At 36.3% G+C, this 22,897-nt stretch overlaps 1 protein-coding gene across 3 annotated transcripts in view; it reads right to left on the bottom strand.

The window, feature by feature from the left end:
• The window catches only part of PPP2R3B (protein phosphatase 2 regulatory subunit B''beta), a 44,553-nt gene that overhangs the window by 9,191 nt on the left and 12,465 nt on the right, over positions 1 to 22,897 (bottom strand). For 2 of the 3 annotated variants that reach the window (XM_063149699.1, XM_063149700.1), the window contains exons 3-6: positions 6,262 to 6,447; positions 4,501 to 4,604; positions 3,859 to 3,961; positions 3,040 to 3,114 (exon numbers count right to left, since the gene is read on the bottom strand). In XM_063149699.1, the coding sequence (XP_063005769.1) occupies positions 3,040 to 3,114; positions 3,859 to 3,961; positions 4,501 to 4,604; positions 6,262 to 6,447 (468 nt within the window). Of the gene's footprint in view, positions 1 to 3,039; positions 3,115 to 3,858; positions 3,962 to 4,500; positions 4,605 to 6,261; positions 6,448 to 20,592; positions 21,083 to 22,897 lie in introns of those variants that run through there. The other variant, XM_063149701.1, reaches the window with a different exon arrangement.

Here is a 22,897-nt window from a genome sequence, read left to right as displayed (position 1 = left end):
AATAAACCTATTAACATATCTTATTACTTCAGATTTAAAGACCTGCATTTGCTGGGAGACTGTTTTACTTCATAACTGATTTTACAGAAATAGAATTGGGACTGCTTAAGAATTAGAGTACAGCAGATGTTGCTACTTCTGAAGTCTACAAACACAACAAATCTACATCTGACAGAAATATTTCCTGCAGGTGCAAAGAGAATGTTTTTCCCCATTTAACTTCATTCTATTTGGAAAAAAACCCCCTGTTAATAGCATTAAAAGAACATTAATATTTTCCAAGTGAAGAACAAAATAAAATAATCTATGCAAGAAACTAGTTCTTGTGCCATGACTGATACTGGAACCAGAAACAAATACATCCATATGAGTACTCTACACATCTTGAAAAATAAATTTTACATGTACTTCAACTCAATGATCTTACAGGTCTTTTCCAAACTAATGGTTCTATGGCTATTTTGGGCATCTCATGCATTCGCTATAATTTTCTCAGATTTAGTTTACAAACTCAAGACTTGAAATATGACTTCAAAATATATTTTTTCTCCTACTTAACTGAATTCAGTATTCACCTCAATTAGTTTGACTTAAGAAAACCAGGTGTACCTTTCAAGTCAGTCATTCACCACTAAACAAAACAAAAAAAAAAAAACAACCAAAAACACCCCAAGCATATTATGAACTATAACTGCTCAACTGGTGATTGATTATACCTGCTAACTGGCAAGACTCAGTAATACATTGTAGTGCTTCACTTGCAAGAGAGCAGGTACTAAGGTTCCTCTCCTTAGGAATCCCTTTCCTGCAATTAATATGTCCTCCCAACTACAGGCTAAGCTTTTTATCACTTCAGACTTCAACTGTAGTAAATCAATAGTTTAAACTAACCAATCATTTTAAAATTACAAATAGAAGAATAATGTACTGATGAAGTTTTGAAAGAAAACTTAAACTGTAGAGCAGCAAGCTCCTCAGTTCTTACTTCGAACAAGAACAGCTGGTTCAATGACTCCAGACAGAAGAATAGATTATCCTGCTTCTGAAACTTAATTAACTTAATTCTAATTGTGAATTTAGGGAAGGCCTATTTTTTGGCTTACACTACAAAGCAATTTTTTCTAAAAAGGTTTTTGCCTTAGCTTTGCAACTTAATCCGTCTGCATGTCATTATCTCATCTGTTATACATTTAACTGGTCTAAAAATAAAAACAAAATTGAATGTTTGGTAAAGACAACTGGGAACAAACTTAAACTGTTTTCTAAAGTAAACTGATGCAGAGCGTAAGCAAATTGTCAGAGAATTGACTTTACTATTCTGCAGAGTGCTTTGTCAGAAGGGAGAAGAAATGCTGCAATACAGAGACTACCATTTCAAGAACTCATAGTTCAAATATGCACCTAACATCCTGGAAAAATAAATGTAGTATCTTATTTGTAACAGCAAACATTTTAAACTTATTTCAGCTTTATCTTGGCCATATATAACGGGACTGACCAACAAACCTGTAACATATCTTAGGAGACAGACCAGATTGCTTTCATGGCTTACACAACACGTGCTAAAGAGATGTATGTAATGTGCATGCATACACACATACATATGTGTAGGTATATATAAAAACCCAGCAGAATGGCTCATTTGCTTTGCAGCTGGATGTATCCTTTAGATGAAGCTTCATGTAGCAAGGTTAAGCTAACTGAGTACAGGTATGAAATGACTTCTTTCATTATAGGTAAAATAATCTATCATCATTAATAACTTGCAGGACAGAATTTTGGAAGACTGTAACAAGCACAGTGGTCAAAGCATGGTGCAAATAATGTCAAGGTTGTGGGTTTGACCCCTGTATGGATCATTCACTTAAGAGTTAGACTTGATTCTTATGGGTCACTTCCAACTCAGAATATTCTGAATTTTGTTAATAAAATACTTCCAGTAATGATTTATTCAATATTGCTAAACTTTCTCCAATAAGCTGTTCCTCCAAAGAAAAGTAACTGGACATTGCAGGACCTTTTCTTTCCTACTCTTTTTCAGGTCATTCAGCAAGCTTTCACAATTTTAACCAGAGCAGGCTGTGACACAACGAAGAATCCACAAAGAAACAAAACAACTCACAGGCAGAACAATTCCTTCAATCACAACTGACAGGAAAGTTCTGTGAGCTCAGGTAATCATTATAACAAGAAGCAAAACCTAATGCAGCAGGACATACTTGATAGGCCAGCAAGTCTCTGTAAGAAGGATGTAACAAACAAAACCCAAATGCTCTCAAAAAAAACCTTCCACAATTTTAACCTGGGTCAAAGTGTAAGATGGATATAAGATGGATGCATGGCTTTTTTTTTCTTGGAGAATATTCATTAAGCTAGTTTTCACATGCACAAAGAAAGTGAACTGAAGGTCATTTTGAAGAATTTTAATCTTTTGAGACTTCAGTGGAATCGACTGTCTAGTCCTCAGTTGAGAAAATTTAATGTCAACGATTTCTCCCTTGGGTACAGAACAAATACTTCAGTCACATAACCCTGGGAAGACAGGAATTGAACTTTTCATGCACAAAAACCTTCCTTGGAAGAAAAGTCCCCAGAGAGACAAGTGGCAAGCAGCTTCAATATTATCATTATTTCACTTAATACTGAACATAATCATATTAATATAGATGTTTCATTCAAGACTTCATTTAATTAATCCCAGACTAAGGTCAGGATTCTAATGAATGCAGTCTACAGCCACAATCAAGAGTTTAAGATAACAGCCTGCTCTTCATTTAATGCTCATTAACTTATCCAACACTATTACAATTCACTGCTTCTCTTACTAGTATTAAATTCAGCAATTCCTTAAAAATGTTGAGAACTATCAGGCCTAAGAAAGACTCCTTTTCCACAAAATTTCTAGTTACGTAGAAATGAAGACTTAGAGCCTGCTCTAACTCTACTGTTCCCATGGGACAAAGATGCTTAGAGACATTTGACTAATCTTGATTTCCTTAGTTAACCAAAAAATAGCTTTTCCAGATACAAATCACTTACTGTTGTAATATACCGAGAATGGAATTCAGATGCTTCTTTTAAAAATAAAAGGCCTGGATGACTATTCACCACATCCTACAAAAAACAATATCACAAGGAGCATTCATTAGCATCCATTTAAGACAATTAGCAAAGAATAACACACCTGCTATTCCTTAACCAAAACAGTTTAAACTAACTACCACAATCATTACTGATAACTACATTTTCACCAAGGCTTCAGACAAATCACATTCCAAACCTTTTAAAAATAAAATTATCTTTTAAATAAATTGGATAAACAAAAGCTTTCCTGTATTTTAGAAATATTTTAAAAGGGGTTTTTTCCTCTGTATTTTAGATAAGCTGAGGATTTTGAACACTGCTGACTGTCCTAGCTTGTAATTCTGTGTCTATGATTCAGTGAAGTCAATTCAGGTTTTATTCAGTCATTTCTATAGGTGGTGTTTGCTGCTCTTCCAACAAAGATATATTAGGTTTGAATTCATATCCCACTTCTCCTTTGCCCTCCAAAGGGCTACCTGACTTAAATAACTTTAACTGACTTATGAAACATCAAAGATTCTAATACACATGTTATTCCTACAATTGATTTTAAATCTTACCAGGGTGCTTAAAAAACACCTCACCTTATACAAAATTATTAACTGTAAAACAAGTCACTAGCATCTCAGTGGATCATGCAAAGTCAGTTGCACTAAATATTATCAATAAACTTTAATGATGACCCTGAAAAAGTATGTTTAGTTCAAGCAACTCAGGGCTTTGCCAGTTCATCATTTTGTGGTGTTCCTAGAAATAGTTTCAACTGCAACTTACTTGTAAAAAAGGAATGAAGTCTTCTTGCACCAGGTAGTTACATCCAGGGTTCATCAGAAGATGAACAAACTTCGCAGCATCATCATAGCAGGTCTGAAGTACTCTGAAATGGAAATATTTCTATTTAGTATTCTACACAGAAAATTGCTCATGCTACCTCATGCAGGCAACCTAGAGCAAGGCCTATGAAACAATATTTATTAAAAAGGTCATTACAAATGTCAAACCATGCTCCAAGTGAACTTATCAAAGCAGAAATGTCTCTTAAATTGATGTTAAAGGAGGTGGGTACACCATGTAATCGATTACATGAAAGGACAATTTAAAGTTAAATTTAGAAAAGAGCTAAAAATAAAAAGCACATTGCTCAGAACTGGCATCTACAAGTAAGGGCCATGGTTTTCACTTCTCATGAACTGTCATTTACCCAAACATTTTAAAATCTATAAACCCTCTAAATGAAGATTTGTTTATATTAAAGTATTATTTAGTTACATTTTCCCATGTACAAGCTTGCTGACAACAGCTGATTATGGGAAAGTGTTTTATTCCCCTTTACAAGACAAGATCACATTCAGAACTTAAAATATCACATTTCAATGCAAAAAAACCCAGTACTTCTAAAAACAGTAATCTACTTACTTCCGCCACATTGCAACAAATTTATGAACTGACACGTATCCTGTTCGTTCACCTCCAGCACAATAAAATAAAGGACCTTTCCAGTACAGTGGGCATTCACAAGCCTACAATTAAAGTATACATCAAGTCAGCTTATTGATTGCTTATCTGAGGGCTACTCTTCTATTTATGGATCCTTCAAAATTTACAAGTGTTAAGAAAAAAGCATTAGGGAAGAGATATTTTTAAAACCAGTTTCTGAAACCAGCTTCACGTCCTGAAATAATCTATTTAAAGCAACTTTAGGCTGAAATCCAAAAGTGGAGAGCAAAACACAGGGAAACTTGCAGCATTCCTAATGGACTAACACAGTGAGTCACGTGGCTGTCTGTCCATGCTCTAAGCAGCTGAACAGAGTCCATCTTAAACTCCACTTCAAGAGCTGGATGTCCTTAAGCTAAGCTCAAGACAGCACACTTACAGACCCTCTGAACTGGAGCAAATTGACACTTGTCTGGCTCAGAAGATGGCTCAACTCATCTGCATCCTTTGCACGTGCATGGTACATCCTGCATCCAATTTTAAGTAGCAGGCCAGCCTGCCCTGAGCAGCAGGATCTCGCTTTAGGGTACTCAACAGCTACACATTCCCAACTCCAGTGTAAGCACAAGCACCTAAAGCCCAAGTGTCTGCAGCTGTAACAGCCAAGAGCCCAGCCTGCCTAAAACAGACTCCAGCTGGGAGCAGTCAGACATGCTGGCATCCCCAAGGATCTCCAAAACCACTGAATACTGCAAGATGTGTAAGGGCACTGGAGCAAAAGTACAATTACTTCTCATGCAATGGCTTAACTAGTACTTCAAACAGAATAAAAGAAGTGGTTGTGATGAATACTGTCTTCATCATTGAATAACAGGTGACCAGACCCTTTCAGCTTCCTTGCTGAGAGAGAAGGGTCTCTTCCCTACCTCCTTACTTCTATGTACTTCTATGTTGGAAGGACCTGTGGAAGACAGGGATCCTATCATTCAGCTTAGCAGTAAAAAAGTTTTGGTGAGGCAAACTCCCAGTCCCGCTCTTGTGAGCAGTCAGTTTCTCTTTTCAAGACCCTGGACAAAGTGACAGGAACATAGATGAGAACCTGAAACTCATCAGCAAGATCACGACTTGCAGTGAGATTTCAAGCATTAATTCAATATAAAAAAATGGAAATTTAAGTCCATTATTAAATAGCTTATTGTCTTTAAATTTACAGAGAAGTTTAAAAAAGTATTTGCTGCTTTCTAAGCTAAGTATTTTGTCACTCTGCCATAACTAAAGTAGCTCTTCAAGAATAACTTGAGAGCTATAATCTCAAGTTACCAAACCATCCTGTCTTTACCAGTGTCTTTGCAATGGAGGTTTAGCAGAATGAGAAAAAAAACTCCAACCTGTGTGAATATCTGAAAACAAAACATATATTAGGAGTGCTTTTGCCTTAACTCTCTTGGTCAATGTGGAATGGAGAACAACATACAATCTTGTTCTTTAGTATTTGGTTACTTATGCAGCAAAAAAAGTAGTTCAAGTTTTGTTTTAATGTTTTGTTTCTTTTTATAAGGTCATTTGATAGACAGCTAATGCAGAAACTTCCACATAACTATTATCAACAATGTAAAATATCATTAAATACTAATGTGTGGGAGATGGAAACACACAATACAAGAAAAGCAAGCACACAGAACTCATCTTTCCTTTCCACAGGAGTACAGTACAAAAAGAAAATGGCCAGCAAGTTCTCACCTTTGCAACCTTACCCATGTCTTCTAACGTTGCCCTCTCATTCGGAAATTCAGAAAAAGTTTTCTCAATTTTGGCAATCACAGCATCTATATTTACTTTTTCCTTAGGACATCCTCGAGGAAAGTAAAAAGTTGGAATGTTTTGACTATGTGGTGGTGGCAAAGTTTCTTCCTTCTTTGTTTGAACCTAAATAGATAAATACACATTTGACAGTCAAGTACCATGAAATCACATAGTCCTCCACAGATGACTTAAATCTCTTGGTATTCTATTTTTCAACACACCTTCAAAAAGATTTCAGATTATAAATTGAATAAACTATTACAGAATATGGGCACATCAGAAAAATTGATGACTATTTCCAAAAATGGTCATATAGAAAAACTTCTAGGATGTTAAATATTTAATAAAAACAACTTCAATCTTCAACACATATCACATTTCAAGACTGATACATTGGACAGCTTCTTGGGGACACCTGAAATTACTCATGTTGTATTATCTGTTTCAGGAAAAAACCTTTCAACCTCCATCTTAACAGATATTATGAAAGAATTTACTTTTGAAATACTTGTAGTTTTACAGATTCAAGGTTTTGAAATAAATATAATAACTTTGTTACAAGCCACCAACCTATTTAATAAAGTTATGATGAAGATTTTGGGTTTTTCGCCGTAAAAAATTACAGATTTTATAAAGGTAGCAAACAATGCCTGCAGAGAGGTTTTTTTTGAGTAAAGTATATACCATGAGAGTTTAGAAAGCTGTTTCTCAAGAACTGTGATACACCACATCACTAAAAAAATCCCCCAGATGACCTGTAACAAGAGAAATTTATTTAAAAGCTTTCAAGTTCAGTAAAGAAGAATTTACCTAGTAGTCAGTTTCCAAAAGAATGCCAAATAGGGCATAGAAGCAAAGATAATAGATAAAGTAACAACAGAGTTAGGAAACAACTCAAACTTAGCAATTAAACCAAATTAAAGTCCTTATTCCCAATACTACTATTCAAATGTAAAAACATTGCTATAGGGTGACTTGTCCTAGTGATGAATGTGTTCAAGATTCTGCATCTAATCTCTCATTTTCAACCATAACGGGGGGAAAATAAGCTCAAAATCTCTCCAAAAACCCAAACCCTTGTTTTTACTCTTTATCACCTTTGCCAAAGTGCCTGTAAACATACCCAGCTCTTTTACCATAACGGAAGTCCTTCCTTATGTGAGTGGAAGAACTAGGTGCTTATGGACAACAGATTTTAATTTGCAGAGTTCCACCCCAGGACCCTTCACTGGAATGCTACATATGCAAAAAAAACCCAAACCAAAAAAACAAAAAAACCCCACAAAACCAAAAAAACTCTGAACTAACCTTTCCTTCCTCTCCTCTGCATTTGAGCCAGAATTCCTGTCCACAGCTGCAGAATTACCTTAACTATGTTACAAGATTTATTCCATAGAAGAAAATGTTACCTTGAATCTGCGACACCAGGAGTCAATGTCTATCACTTTCTATGAATACTGTTAAGTAACAACTTTTAATATCTTATCATTGGTTCACCAGTCCAGTTGAAGAAGTAGTTTAAAATAAGAGTGCTATAGGGTATCAAAAATCCCTTCCAACTTCAGACTTCCAAAATTTTAGGAAGTCTAAAGACAGTAATGCTTTATTCTCTAGGTAAAATCACCACCAGCACTACAAATAATGTCTGTAACAGGGTGAACACCTTGTTTCATTCTACAAGCCCAGCTCTACCCAGGAGCACTTTCCAAGAGCTCTTGCAATTACCCTATTTCCCCCATTTCCAAGAACTGCCTGGACTGACACAAGATTAGCTCAGCTGATCAGAGCATGTTGCTAATAACACCAAGGTCATGAGCTCAATCCCTGTACAGGTTGTTCATTTAAGAGCTGGATTTGATGATCCTTGTGGGTCCCTTCCAGTATTGCTCAGAATATTCTGTGATTCTGTGACAACCACTCCCATGTGAGCTGCTCAAATGGCCACAGAGCAGCAGGTGCTCCAGCTCTTCAGAGGTGCCCGATGAGGAATGCCTCATCCAAGAAAAGGGAAAGTGCAAATCACAGACTACTAACATTCCCTGAATGTTGCTGATGTCATGAGGATATCATCAGCAAATGTTGATATCATCAGCATTTTGAGGAAGCTTAGTACAAAGAAGCAAGGCATTTTTAAAATCCACAGCTAGGGAAATTTAGAGCCTCAGATAGAAAATTTCTTTTAAAAGCATAGCTAGAAACAGAGGGAAGACTACACTGGAAAAGATCCCAGGAGAAAAAGAAAAGCCATCATCAGAACCATTTGATCATTGGATACTATATTTTTTCAGAAACCACTAATTTAGATACCGCAGTTACACAAGAAATGATTTCCATTGGTCCAGGTTAGAAGCTGTTCTTAAATACAGATGGAAATCTCAATTCAGGATTTGTAGTAAGACCTATCCAAGCACAAGTTATTTAAAAGAACTATAAGATAAGGGCTTTTTATTTATTTTTCATCTTATAGTCTGGAACACGTTCAAAACAAAGATTATAAGGAAGAAGTTCAGCAACCAATTCAGAACTTAAGACAAACATATAGTTGAAGAAAAATGATTTTTCTAAGATGAAAATGTTATATTGAAACATTTGAATTCAGCATGCTTACTGTAAAAATATATAATATTTAACCTGTAAGACGGAATATTAATTCTAAGACCAAATACAGACTACAAATCTGTCCCAGCAAGACAAATTAACTCTCCCTATACTGAAAGATGTCTATTTTCACATGCTGGTTTCTCCAAGTTGGCAAAAGAAGAAACTATAAAAAGGCTTCATTTGTATTAGCAAGTGTATGATCACTTCACAGTCATTTCTGCTAGAATTATTTGGTGCCTACATATAGGCATCTAGTGAGAATACCATCTAGGGCACGAAAAAAAATGCCCTTGAACATTCCTTGTGGCATCCAGCACAGCTCTCACTCTGCATCTGCCATGTGGATGATCTGAGCATGCTAATGCTTCTTAAATGCCACCAGCAACTCGGAATGGGACAATTGAATTGTGCTGTTAATGTCAGTCAACACAGGAATAGGAACTGTACCAAAGAGAGAAGCACATTGTCCAAAACCATGAGCTCCAACTAATGCACTATAAAGTTGATATTACGTCTCCTCCCTCTTCTCACCTTCCCAAGAAGGGCCAGAGATTCTCCTCTCAGTCTGAATAACCAAAAGGCTTCTTGTACAACTGAGGCTGCTCTGCTGTGTGTGCTCTAATGAAGGAATGTGCGATACTTAAAGGGCTCTAAAAATGTCACTATTTTCTGTTCAGGTGCTAGTTACCTCTGTAGAGGCACATATTGCATAGCTGATGAAGGAGTCAGTTCTGCTATTTCAGAACAATCTAAATGCACTAATTGCGTGAGATTGGGCTGTTCTAAAATGAATTATAATTTTAACTGGGGAATTCCTTCATTAAAAATAACAGCCAGAAGCCTACTAACATCCAGTCTTAGACTGGAAAATCTGCAGGAATAGTTCATTAATCTTTTGCACAACTACTCCATTTCAGTGGTCAATTTAACATTTAGAAAGTGATCTACGTTTTCCTGTTGTTTTAAGTTAAAACCTTTAAAACTTGTAACAGTAAGCTAAACTCAAAAAAAGGGACTTGTTTGGTCAGTGAAAATTTTCCCTGCAACTTGCTGAGAAAGAGTACCAACAACAGCATGCTTGGAAATAAGGAAAAGAGCTATATAAGCTTGTAAATAACTCAAACAGATGTGTGTTGAAGTGTCAGGACTGAAGGGAGCATTAAACTTTGCAATAAGTATATATGAAGTCCAGGATCTGTAAGTGTATTGCAAAGCTGCCACCGAAGTTTAGGTTTTATATAAAACAGATGGGAAGTGAGGATTCCTTGAAACATCTTGTTTGCAGTAATGTAAATAAACTTCTGTAAGATTTGTCTATTGGAGAATTCAAGAAAACCTTTAATACACAACCAGTTTTCATTCTTGAGAAACAGAATTGTAAAGACTGTCCATAGCTACCCAACACTTGCCTTGATTTTTACAGTGAAAGAAATGGAAATGGAAGTTGTTATCCCATTGAGGTCACTGTTCAAAGGGCAAAACTTCTAATATTAATTTTGCAACTTTCCAGATCCTTTTCCAATCATTCTTTCAGAAGTTGTTTATATAAATGGCATAAATCAGTATTATAATTACAATACAGTGACATATTAGTATATACCAGAGAACATGGATACACCATATTCCAAAGAGAGAAATTAATTCTTCAAGCTAGACAGTCTTCTTACATCTACCACCTGATGAGTGGCATTCAGCAGAGTTAACTTTTTCTAAGCAAAAAATAAAGACAGTGGAAATTTTAAAAGGGTGGGCTTTTCCTTCTCTCTTAATTGTAAGAGCTGATGCTATGATATAATTATTCAAGTAGAGGATATATTGCTGAAATAACAAGGAAGGGAGGACTCGATCCCAGGTATTTTAATAATGTATGCTCAGTAATGTCTAGCTCTAACATTTGTATGTAGCAACTGCCAAAGCAGAAACACTGAGCCCCATGAAGGGGTTGAATATGTGGATTCAAATGCAAGTGAGTAAAACCTCACTTATAAAGGACTTGCTGGAAAAAGAAGCAAAGTACATATATTTGTGAATTTAATACTCTTTTAGACATTTCTGAGATTAAGACATGAACTTGGGTTGGAAGGGACATCTGGATCCAACCCCTCCTCTGTGGTCAGGGGTGCCACCCACTAGATGAGGTTGCTCAGGGCCCCATTCAACCTGGTCTTAAACACTTCCAGGGATGGGGGATCCACAACTTCCCTGGGTTGCCTGTACCAAGGCCTCACCACTCTCATAGCAAAGAATTTTTCCTCTCTTTTTAGTTTAAAGCCATTCTCCCTCGTCCTATCACTATCTGGATTGAACTGATTGGTATTTACATTGTTTTGACAGGACTACAGAATAAGATAACTTCATTCAGAAATGTTGATTACACCAACATTTTTTCTTCCCGTTTCTCTGAAAAAAGCCCAACCCTAAACATTTTAAAATATTTACAGAATTTACAGTCAGCTCTTGCTGTAGTATTTGACCGGAATTTCCATGATAATGATCATACTAGAGAAAAGTCATTGGAATGCATACAACAGGGTCAAAAAAGGACCCCAAAAATTCTACCTCACATTTACATCCAACTTTACATTAGGATTTTACTAACTGATGCACCACAATCTCCCCCCCCACCAAAAAAAAAAAAAAAAAAAAAAAGGCATTAAATATTGAAAATACTATAAAGAGATTTTTGCCTATCAAATAGATAAAATAGTCTGGTTCAATTCCTTAGTAATTTTCAACTAGGAATTTAGAAGGAAAAAGGTCTGTTGCAATATTGCTTACAATGTGCAGTACATAAGTTAATGTAGTTCTTCAACAGACTAGGTAATCTAGTCTTATATATTCTACTTTATGCTAAACTTACCTGGATGAACCAAAGTGCATAATAAGCTAAGAGGATTTTCTGCAGAGATATGCAATTCAGACTTTTAAATCCTAATATCCATGCAACCACCCAACAATGAAATCAGATAACTGCATGAAGTTCCCTGACACAAAACAGAAAATGGAAGCCAACATGGAGATTCAAAGGGTAAAATTTTTTTAATGAGTCTTTATTAAATTCAGTGAGTTCTTAAGAATACAATGTGTGTTACAACTGATCAGTTAAACAGTAATTGTGAATGTAATAAAAAGTTGTCAGTAAGCAGGCTCACAAGGAACACCTAACCAGCCTTCCCATCCCTCTGCTCTGTTATTGCTATCAATCTAAGTCTGACCAATAAAATCACAGAAATATTTCCTTTTAAGCTTATTATCTAATTGACTGCAAAGTGAAAGTCAACATTTCCCTCTAGACAAACAATTGACATTATCAGTAGTTTTATGGAATTTAAATCTTGAAAATCTCACATAAGACTTGCACTACTATTATTTAGAAAAGAGTTCATTCTCATTTGGAGGAAAGACAACAGTTTTGAAAAACCTGTTCTAATATATAAAATACTTTAACATGCTGAAACGCCTTCAAAAATCTGTTTCAGGATAGACAAAGTAAGGTGACTACCAGAACTTTCCCCAGAAGAAGCCCAGAGAAACATGCCCTCTGTAACATAAGCTCTTTTAACCTTGTGGTAGACATTTACATTTAAAATTATTTGAGTTGAAGTGTGATGCTTTTATTGCTTTCTGTGTCATCCTCATTAGCATCTTTCCAGCCAAACTAATGAGATTTTTTTACTGCAAGAGTTCATGATTGTACTACTTCCCATTCAGCTTGGTGTGCTAAACAGTATTCTCTCCCCTGTGAAAGATGATCCTTGGACAACTTAAAACTTTGAAAATTTCTGGGTTCTTCCTCCAGCCAAGTTCTATTACTCTAAAATGAAATTATTGCACTGAAAATCATCTTAAAAACACTAAGTTTATCTGAAATCTTAATAATGAACTTTACAGCATGGCATAAGATAAGCTATACCACAGCATACCTGCATCTTCCCCTTCCTCCACAGAATTTACTTGCTTCACTAGTGACATTGAAGCAATATGGTGAATTGCCTCAGGTCACCAAGACAGCTGAAGAGCAAAATTAAAACTCCCTATTTGTCTTCACCAAATCTCACTCAGTTGGTGCCACTTAGAAGCAACGTGGTTCTGCTGCTAACATAAGGAAGATCAGGGAGTACTGCAGCAGTATTGTTTAAAAATCAGATTACATTAGGCTTAAAACCATGCTAAGATTGTGATTAATTTTGCATAACTTAGTCAGAAATATAAAACTGATCAAACCCTGAGATACCTACAGAGAATGAACCCATGCTAAACCAGTCATCAGGGTATATATGTAAAAGTCTTTCCTCTGGCAACAATCATTTTAGTCCCAGTTGTTTCCTTCTATCCTGGACTTGAGCTTGCTATCCTTCAGTGACTGTCTGGCAGCTGTTTTTAGATGGGCTATAGAGACTAATTTTATCATACATGCTTCTCTTTCTTTCCACAGTAAGAGATAAACATCCATTAATTTTAACCCTGCTGCAGTTTTACACTAGCTTACTTTTGCTGTTAGCCTTAACTCTGAAAATTTCATTCATCCAGTCTGTTCTGTAGTCAATATTTGTGCTACATGGGGGGAAGGAAATGGAAAAATTAATACACTTTCCCATAAAATTCTAGCAATATACCATTAGAAGAAAAAAGGCACTTTAACCTACACTGTTTCCAATTTTATACATGAGACCCGAATTAAGGTCTGAGAGCATGGTTCAGCAAATCTCCCAAAGCAGCCTATGTTCCAGTTAGCAATCCTGTGTTCAAATTCTGACCAGAAAAATACGGTGGGATTCTCCTTCCTGCATCCCAGTTTGTGCATTCATCTCAGTTTTAAATAAATGGACTATCATTCTCATCTCATTTATGCATATTCTTGGCCATTTACTCTCAAGTCTATTTCTGTAAAAAGGCATGTGGTAATCTGGTCTTGTGTTCAATGCACATGTTAACCCTCAATGATGAATTGACTTTACTCTAGAGATGAACCCATACACTGCTCTGTCCCATTTTGGGATCACTGACATGTTACAGCATGTCAGTGCTGCAATTCCATAAACAAATTAGAAGAGATTCAGGGATGTTTAGAGCAGACAGGAGTAACACAAGGAAGGATCCTAGGTAACAGTAAAAATGAAGCCTGAAGAAGACCCTAATTTCTGATTCTGAGGTAAGAAATGAAATGGGTTTTTTTAAGCTGTTTGCTATATGAAGCTAATTTCTCCCCTTAGTTTAAGTCTTAAGACAGCAGAGTAAGTAGTAGTACTCTTAATTTTGTGATAGCCTGTCCAGTTTGAACAAAACTGGTGTGTTAAGGGCCACCACATGGATAAGTCTTGAAAATCTTCCTATAAGGCATAAAGAATTATGGTACAACTATCATTAACACTTTCCCCCTTTATTTAACCAAGCCAAACTGAAATAGCCAAAATGATCCTCAAGAAAAAGACACTGAAGTGTCAGCACTGCAGCAGAGCATGGAAAACTTTGGACTATCTACACAAACCCATCTGGGAGAGCATATTCTAATGTAGGAAGAGACTGTAGGCAGCGGCATCCAGCAAAAGCTTCCACCTGAAACTATGAAATGCATTCCATACATACTATCTGGGGTATAGAATTTAAAACCACATTCAACTAAAAGCATTTGTGAATGGCCACCACAGGCAAGTCATATCATATATACACAAAAAAAGTAGCACTGGGAAACTTTCAAATGGTCAAAATCTGATTTTCACTTGTTAGTGAAGGCTGAGGTAAACTGGTATTTTTCTGCATGATACCTAACCATTATAGCACACACTTACCAATCTCCTCCCTTTCAGTAATATATATGCTGCACTAACAGAAGTCTCACTCAAGTTTTTCTTCAACTCTGATTTTGGAAATACTGAGATTCTCCCAATTTGCAGCTTGGTAGAGCTGACATAGGTAAATCATGCAGTCCTGCTGGGAACTGGAAGATGCTATTGCAAAAGCATTATTGCTGTAGAAACACCTCCAAATATGGCTGCACGCTTTTTCTTTGTACAGCCACACAGAGCTTCAATATAAAAAATATGGAGTATGAAGGACTTATTGATTTATTCAGAAAATACTTGTGTTTTCACAAACACAAAATGGAAGATGTAGAGTTACCTGTGCCCCCCAAAGGGGCACAAGACCATTCCACATTGCATCTACATCCATTGGTAACTTGCTTCATTTGCTGACAAAACTTTTACCAAAGGCTTCTAGAGCGAGGTTTGCTCTGAGAATTTGCCATCACTGGGAATGATGCCACTTTTTATCCAGTGAAGATATTTTCTCTCTTTCACATGCCTTACTAATTTAAAAACGGAAAAGGGTACACATTATAAAATGAAAAAAAACCAGGAGTCTTCAGAAAAACCTACCCTATGAACCACAATTTCCTAAAATTTTCTAATTTTCTTTTACATTTCATAAGACAAAAGCAGTAGAAAAATTAGTCACTGATAGTATAACTGCTAGTGCCTGTGAGTTGTTGTCAAACAGGCTACAGTTTATGAATTATGTCAAATTAAGTATTCTAATCACTAATATGTACTGTTAGTCATATAGTTGCAGCTTCCTCAGAAAATACTCTGATTGCAGATTAAATCAGTTCCTCTATTCCTTCCCAGTGTATTCTGTTCCCCAACTGTTTCTAGGGCACAATCTGGCAAGTTCCTCCTAGTACATGATTATTTTGATTGTACACAGCCAATGGACTGACAGGTACACCCGAGGCAATTCTAACATTTGTCTACAGCAAACAGCCCTTGTCAGGACAGGCCATCAGCTCAACATCAAAAGTAACACATACAGCTAAGACAGACATCCACTTAAACTCTGCAATAGCTTTTTATCCTTACATGTTTACAACAAGCAAGCTTCAATCACTAGGTGCAATTGACTTCAAGAAGAATCCTCTCAAACAAGAAATGTCACCAAGTTCAGCCTTGCTACAGAGCTGCAAAGTCAACAGCTGGAGCAAGTATCCTGTCACCTGCTTGTCTGCTGATGCCCTGAAAAATCCTCATTTGGACAATTGTGAAAACAATCTCATCTCCCTCTTGCCCTGTAAAAGTTGAAGGACATTGTATATGAAGATGTGCTGAACTGTTTCAGGCTTTTTAGGACTACCAATAGTCATACAACATCTACTATTAGTAGTGTTAGTTAAAATGGAGAAAAGAATAGGGAATGTTTTATTTCAAGCGAAAAAATAAGTACATCTGAACTCTTCAATGTATGAATTGCTGCATCACAAAACTTAGCTGCAGAGGGAACTGACATCTAGACTCTTAAATCACGAATGCAAGTAAGCTGTAACAAACTTTCACCATATTGGCTTTTCTATAGAAACAGTACACATATTCTGTAATAATAATTTAAAAAATAGATTTATGACCAGACATAAGCAGGTAAAGAAGCTGCTATCACAGGCAGCCAATACATTTTATGTTTGAACCAAGAGTCTCCATTACAGAAATGGCAAAAATCTACCAGCTTATTTACAGTTTCTTTTTAAGAGACTAGAGCTTAAAACCTGGCAATCCACTAGCAGTGAACCATTTATGGAAAACCTCATGTTAACTAGTAAGTCTCAGCGGGCAGCCTATATATTTTCATTCTGTTTTAAACGTTTGCACCTGCTCTGGAAAACTGGCATTATATCAGCAAGCTAACATCAAGTGTACCTATTAGCTACAGTCAGAATGAGATTTGTATTCCATCTCTGGCCCTCCCAGCAAACACTTGTGTTCTTTAATAAGGCATTTGTGTGCCTGATGTAAAAGTATTATGTAAAAATGAATATTGGGTCCTCTCCCTGTGGTGTTAAAAGGTCTACAAATTATGTTAAATTAGAAAACTGATGTTAACAGGAAAGCTGTCGTGCCTGAAACCTCTAATTGTTACACAACCTTCTTCTGAGATTATAGCTGTAAACCCAACAGCCTCAATTAAATTTTTTTAAAGTAGTTTTGCCTCAGAAATGAGAATTATCTTCATGACTAAAAGAATCACTGTGTGCACTACATCACAAATATACACCAGCCCAGCACACATTAGTACCTACAGACTCTGTGTTCATTGCTTGAACATGCCACAAGCATTTATGCAGCATTTCGGTACCAAAGGAAGGTAAAAATGATCAAGAGGCACTAAAGTCTAAAGCCACTTCACTCAGAAGGCAAGCCAATCTCGTGAGACACTGCAGAAGCTGAAGAAATAGTTCTCATACAGCTGACATAAATAGCGTGTGTAAGCAGCATTTAGTATCATTAACAGGTGGTCATGAAATGAGTAGTTCTCCATTTTCACACTGAGTTGTGACGCATACAACTACACCAAGGCATCACCCAGTAGGCACAGCAGATAAAGTTATAATTCATTAAAAGTATCAAAAAATATGCCAGCACAGGTCTGTCACTAACATTGAGAGGATTAATTAAAAACTTAGGGTAGATTTGTTTTAGCTCCTTTTAAAAAATTATATTCAGCATGAATTTATTTGATTTTTTAAAAGTCTAGTTTTAAAATTAGAACTCTGCAGTTTTGTAAGGCGATGTGGCCTCTAAATATAAAAAAATACCCATTTTCCAAGGTTTAGCTTACACTGAGTTAAATGTATAAGCATGTCAGTGTACACACATGTACTTTATTCTAATTATGTTTCAAACTTGAGGTATATTTTCCTCATATAGCATGCCTAATGGTGCTGCTTATATTCCAGCTCTGACAGGTAGGGATGTCACCCGACACTGGTTAAAATACAGTGCTGAGCCTTTCAGTTCACATCTGTAAGTTGCCAGTACATTTGACAAGGTGAGAGTTTCTTCTTCCTCCAAAGTTTCAGATAAATTGACAAGCAAGGTGGACAAGCACAGCGACCCTTCAAGTGTTGCATTCCCAGCTCAATATATTCCATAGGCGTTAAGTACTTAAGAAAGACATTGGTTTTACAATTAACATCAGGGTAAGATGGAATGAAGTTTTACTTCATTTTAGGCAGAAATACCTACTAAGAAATTTAGCTCCCCAAGGTAACAGAGAATGTTTCAACAGTTGTGTATTGCTTCATCTTTCTTTTGAGAAATAGCTCTTTCCATAAAGCCCTACTTTGCTCAGGTTTTTTTCAATTTTCATCCATAAATTAAAACTGAGGAACAGCCTATTCCGCTTTCTAGAACAACCCACCTCACTACTGATGGTCTATTTAAAGATTTTCAAGAAACCTGATGTGCTATGCTCTAATGACCACCCCTTCTAAACCACAGGGGATTACCTACACAGATTATTTACTTACATGGCCCTATATGAAAAGCCACTGCCTTAGAATTCTTGGAACCTGTGGAAGACCAGTCATTCCAATCCACCTCAGAGCAGATTCTGAGCCACATGTTATTTCACCATTCAGCACCATTACTAATTTTTTATTTTAAGATGCTGGTTTTAATAGCACAAACCTCTTAACGAGAATCTGTCATTTGTTTAACAAATTATAAAATTACAAGATTGTAGTAGAAATATGGAAGAATAGATTGCTTCCATTTCTGTCTGACTTTACCATTCTAATTTTACATCATATTCATGACCTGTTGTGTCTGAAAGCCTATACAGGGAAATAGGAGGTTGTAAATTCCAAAACCAACAAAGCTTGGCAACTGAAATTATAAAGTTTTGTTTCAAGTTATTCTACAAAATCTCTAAGGAGTCTCTAATTTTAACATGAAATTTCTTCAATGATTACCTAGCTGATAAACACTATTATTTGAAAAACACCTAACCTATGAGGATAAGTTGGAATTAACATAAAACAGCAGGTAAAAAATATGCATCTTCTATATCAACAGTTACTAGCACCCCTATTTAATTTTTTATGATACTTCCAAAAAGTTCTCCTTAACATCATGGGGTCAAAGCAAACCATCACCTAAAAAAGGAACTTAAGAGAAAATGCTTTCTATCAAATTGAGCAATGACAGACCTCATATTCTAGTTTTATATGTGTGTTAACTCTGTTTTGCTCAAAAAATTTTGTAATCTAATGAAGTAATTTATCATACATTATTCTACAGTTGCCATTTACCCAGGAAGTGCAAGACTGGTTAAAAAATGAAAAATACTTGCTCACTGCAAGTTTATAGCCAGCAGCATCCTAGAGCCCCTACAGATTAGACAAGCTGTTTTCTAAAGCAGTTAGTAGCTTGGAGCTATGCTGAACCATACTACACTGAGATGTTTTCTAGGTCAACATAAAAAGGCCCTGTAAAAGTACAAGTGATCCAACTATCGCTCGATGAAAGACAGATCAAGTTAAGGGGCACCACACAAGGTAATGCTGTGTTTGTTTACAACAGGATGCCATGACTAGACTGAACTTGCCTCCTCCTCTGAGGTGCCCAAATATTAACTGCTACCACTACTTTTGGGTAATTAAGATCATATTTTCTTTTCTTGCTATCTCTAATCAATGTACCTGTCTCCAGTTTAGCACTGAAGACACAAGTCAAAAATCCTTTAACTCACATGTCTATGCTAAATGGTGTAAATCAGCACAGTCAACACTGGCACTCTGCTTTGCACAAAGGAATAAACACTGTTTATAAAGATCACTTGAAACAAATTTTAAATAAACATATGGAAGATAGAAGTCTAATACATTTTTAGGGTCATAGGGCTCTATGTCCCTCTCTTGAAGGTCATCTGGAAGGGACATTAGTGCTCTGAACTCAAAATTAAGTAGCAGGCTATATTTAGAATAACTAACAATGCCAGAAATTCTAAGTTAATGTAATTTTTATTCAACTGCTAAACTTTCCTTAATTAAAAAAGGGTGAAAAAAATTCACACATGCCTTCACTGACACACCTTTATTTTAGTACATGAATTAGAAGTGAGGGTGAAGTAAGGTCAAAGTGAATGCTTTCAGATATCACTGTATGTCTTAAAGGGTATTCAAAGAAATACCAAATTTCAGTTTCTCAAAAAAAGTTGTATGTTTTTTCTCACTCCAAAGGATAACAAATCTCTTTCAACATTGACTCTACAAGTAGTTTCCCTGCGGATTTTACTTTTCAAATATTTCTATTCTCAAGTTTAAGCACACTTGAAAATTGTAGCTTTAACTCACTGCTACAAAACAACAGCAGTACACGTGTGAATCAAGCAGCAACAACTGATCTCATTCAAATAAAAAGTTCAAAAAAAACAATCTAAAGGAATTCAGGATCACCAGGCAAGTATGCAAGCACTTTTAACTATATTATGTTTGAGCTAGTGAAGTTACAGCCTATTTCAGTATTTTTTATATGCCCAGTTCCGATAAGAGGAAAATTAAATCCCCCAGAGAAATGTATGTAGATTGCAATTATACAGATTAAGGAAAAGAGTCTTTAAAAGCCTAATAGCATTAAATGTACCAACTTTGCACTGCATATACCTCTGTGCAAACATTGTACTTGAGCTGTGGTATGTGCTTCAGCAAACTCTCATCTTTTCTTTGCACAAAACCACCACCACAGTCCTTTAAAACACAGAAGAAATCATCATATATGGAACAGACTATCAAAACTCTGCTAGCTGAGTGACAGCTTTCAAGCATTGCCTGCAGTTTGAGTGGTTATAAAGGTACAATTGACAACAATAACTTAATTGTATAAGAACAGAAAGACAAACCTGAACCTGCTGAAAAGCTTTCAGTCTCTTCTTGAATCTAGAAGGTAAAACAAAATCACATCCTCGAGCTAGCAGTGCCAACTCCTTTCTTAGATCGGGATCTTGCCGCAAAGAAATCTCCTTTATCCTCATGCTTTCGGATTTCATATAATGTCTCTGTGTGCCAGTCCAGGCACTCGAGTCCCAGTAAATAGCAGAGCTGTTGTATTATCTCTCAGTGCCGCTTAAAGCAGCAGCTGCGCCCGACTTCTGGGATATTATAAGAGTCAGCTCAACTTTGCCCACTCCATACATTAAAGGGAACTTGGCTGGAATTGCAAGAACAGATTGGGAAGTCACTTTGGGGGCCTGCCCTTTCATCCAGGCATTCCAAAGTCTAAATGGGACATTATGGAAAATGAAAACCGTGTTTGGAGGAGCATCTATAAAAGCAGCTTCCAATTTTAAAAAAGGCAAGCCCTACAGGAATGCAGAGAGACCAGCCGTGTTATTTTCTAGCTTCCTCCTCCTCCCATCCCCCTCAGCTTTCCCTTCTGTCACAAAACACTCACTGTCTAGCTTCAATGAAGAACCTCACCGAAGGATAAGGCTTATTACACAGCAATTAATTCCTTTTAAACTATTTTGTACTTTAGTAGGAACCCTATTACACTGGGACAATGAAGGCAATGGCAAAGAGCTTCAGACAGGCTTTCAGAATGGCTCACATAATCAATAAATAGATATAGATTGATGTAAAAAAAAACTCAGTTACTGTATTTCAAGAATCTAAAAATTTAAATGTTAAGATGGAAAGCCATAGCAGAAATGAAGTTAATGTTACCACACTGAAACACTGCTTTAAATAATGTTTTACCAAAAGGTTACATTAGAAATATAAATGATGTCACAAAATTTGAAAAAATTGACAGGATACTTTTTTTCCTAAGTAGCTTTATAAACATTAACGTCCACATGCTAGATTGCATACCTGTCACATTTCACTAGCATTAGACTCCACTACCACTCTATTTTCAGTGTACTGAATCTCAAATATATTTTATGGGGGTGGTGAGGCAAGATTTTAATACACATCAATATTCTTCATGGAAACAGAAATCTGATAAGCTTTGTGAAAATTCAAGTGACCTTCAGTTCCTTCTCCTTTGCAGTTTTAGGTACAGTAACTTATAACTAGTGGAGTTTTCACATTTTAAATGGATATACCTTTATCATAGCAATCTTTAGTTATTTTGATGGATTTGTTTTTTTTCAAATATCACCATTACAATTATGAGTACAGTAACTCTTACTATTCCAGGCTGTGAACATTGTTAGCACCTCCAAATTCTCTAAAGATAGAGATGTTGGCTATTTATTATCAACATAATTGTCATGCACAAGTTTAGTTACAAACAGCATAAAACGAAAGACCTTGCCAAACCTATTCAGTTTTCATCCCTCCTACTTTAAATAAGGCCATTTTCCTGATTACACAAAATGTACACAGCCCAAAACAACTCTTTCACCACTATGTCAGAGATTTCTTTTACTGGATGGCACTATTTTACTCCCATATAATCTTTAGCCATATTTATCCATTCATAGCCATTCTATATGTAACACTGCATTAAAATCCCACAGTAAATATTCCTGTTCAATTAAGAAAACTATGAAAAAGTGCTAGTGAAACATGATTTGTCTTAACTGGATTTTTTTTTAGTTTATGACACACTGTTAGAAAGTAAATAATGACAAAACACCTGCTTTCTTGGTTTTAATTTAGTATCCAGTCCAGTCCCTGCCTCCCACTTCTCTACTGCAGCTCGTTATGAAGATATTTATTTCTTTTGGAAACGGGAGAACAAGAAAGGAATTGACAAGGCAAGAGTCAGACATGTTGTGGTTGGCATGACCAGACTATCCAACTGCATTGAGCAAATCTGGCTGTCACTCACTGTCTTTTAGGAAGACTAAATCAACTAACCTGGGATAAATCTTGGCCACAGGGAAGTCAACAGAAAACTGGGCATGCAGTACACAACAGCAGCGTGCCTGGAACTTGAGATGAAGCACTGAGGTGTTAGAGTAGGAGAGGAATCCTATTCTGGCAACAGATAACCATTCCAGACCAAAATGTGGAAGGTCAGGAAGGTTGTATTGCAAGGCAGATTGTGTTTCAGGTTAGGCAGAACAGCCCTTATTTGAGGTAAGGAAAGGCATCTTCTCACCTAAATTGCTATTTTCATCCCTTTCAACCAGGTGATGCATTCCCATTTGCTGCTGCATGCACAGTCTCATTTGATGTGGCTGTGTTATGTCATTA

This window comes from Melospiza melodia, chromosome 2 (genome assembly GCF_035770615.1).
Source record: "Melospiza melodia melodia isolate bMelMel2 chromosome 2, bMelMel2.pri, whole genome shotgun sequence".
In the NCBI taxonomy this organism is placed as follows: domain Eukaryota; kingdom Metazoa; phylum Chordata; class Aves; order Passeriformes; family Passerellidae; genus Melospiza; species Melospiza melodia.
This window is presented reverse-complemented; position numbering and strand designations above follow the sequence as displayed.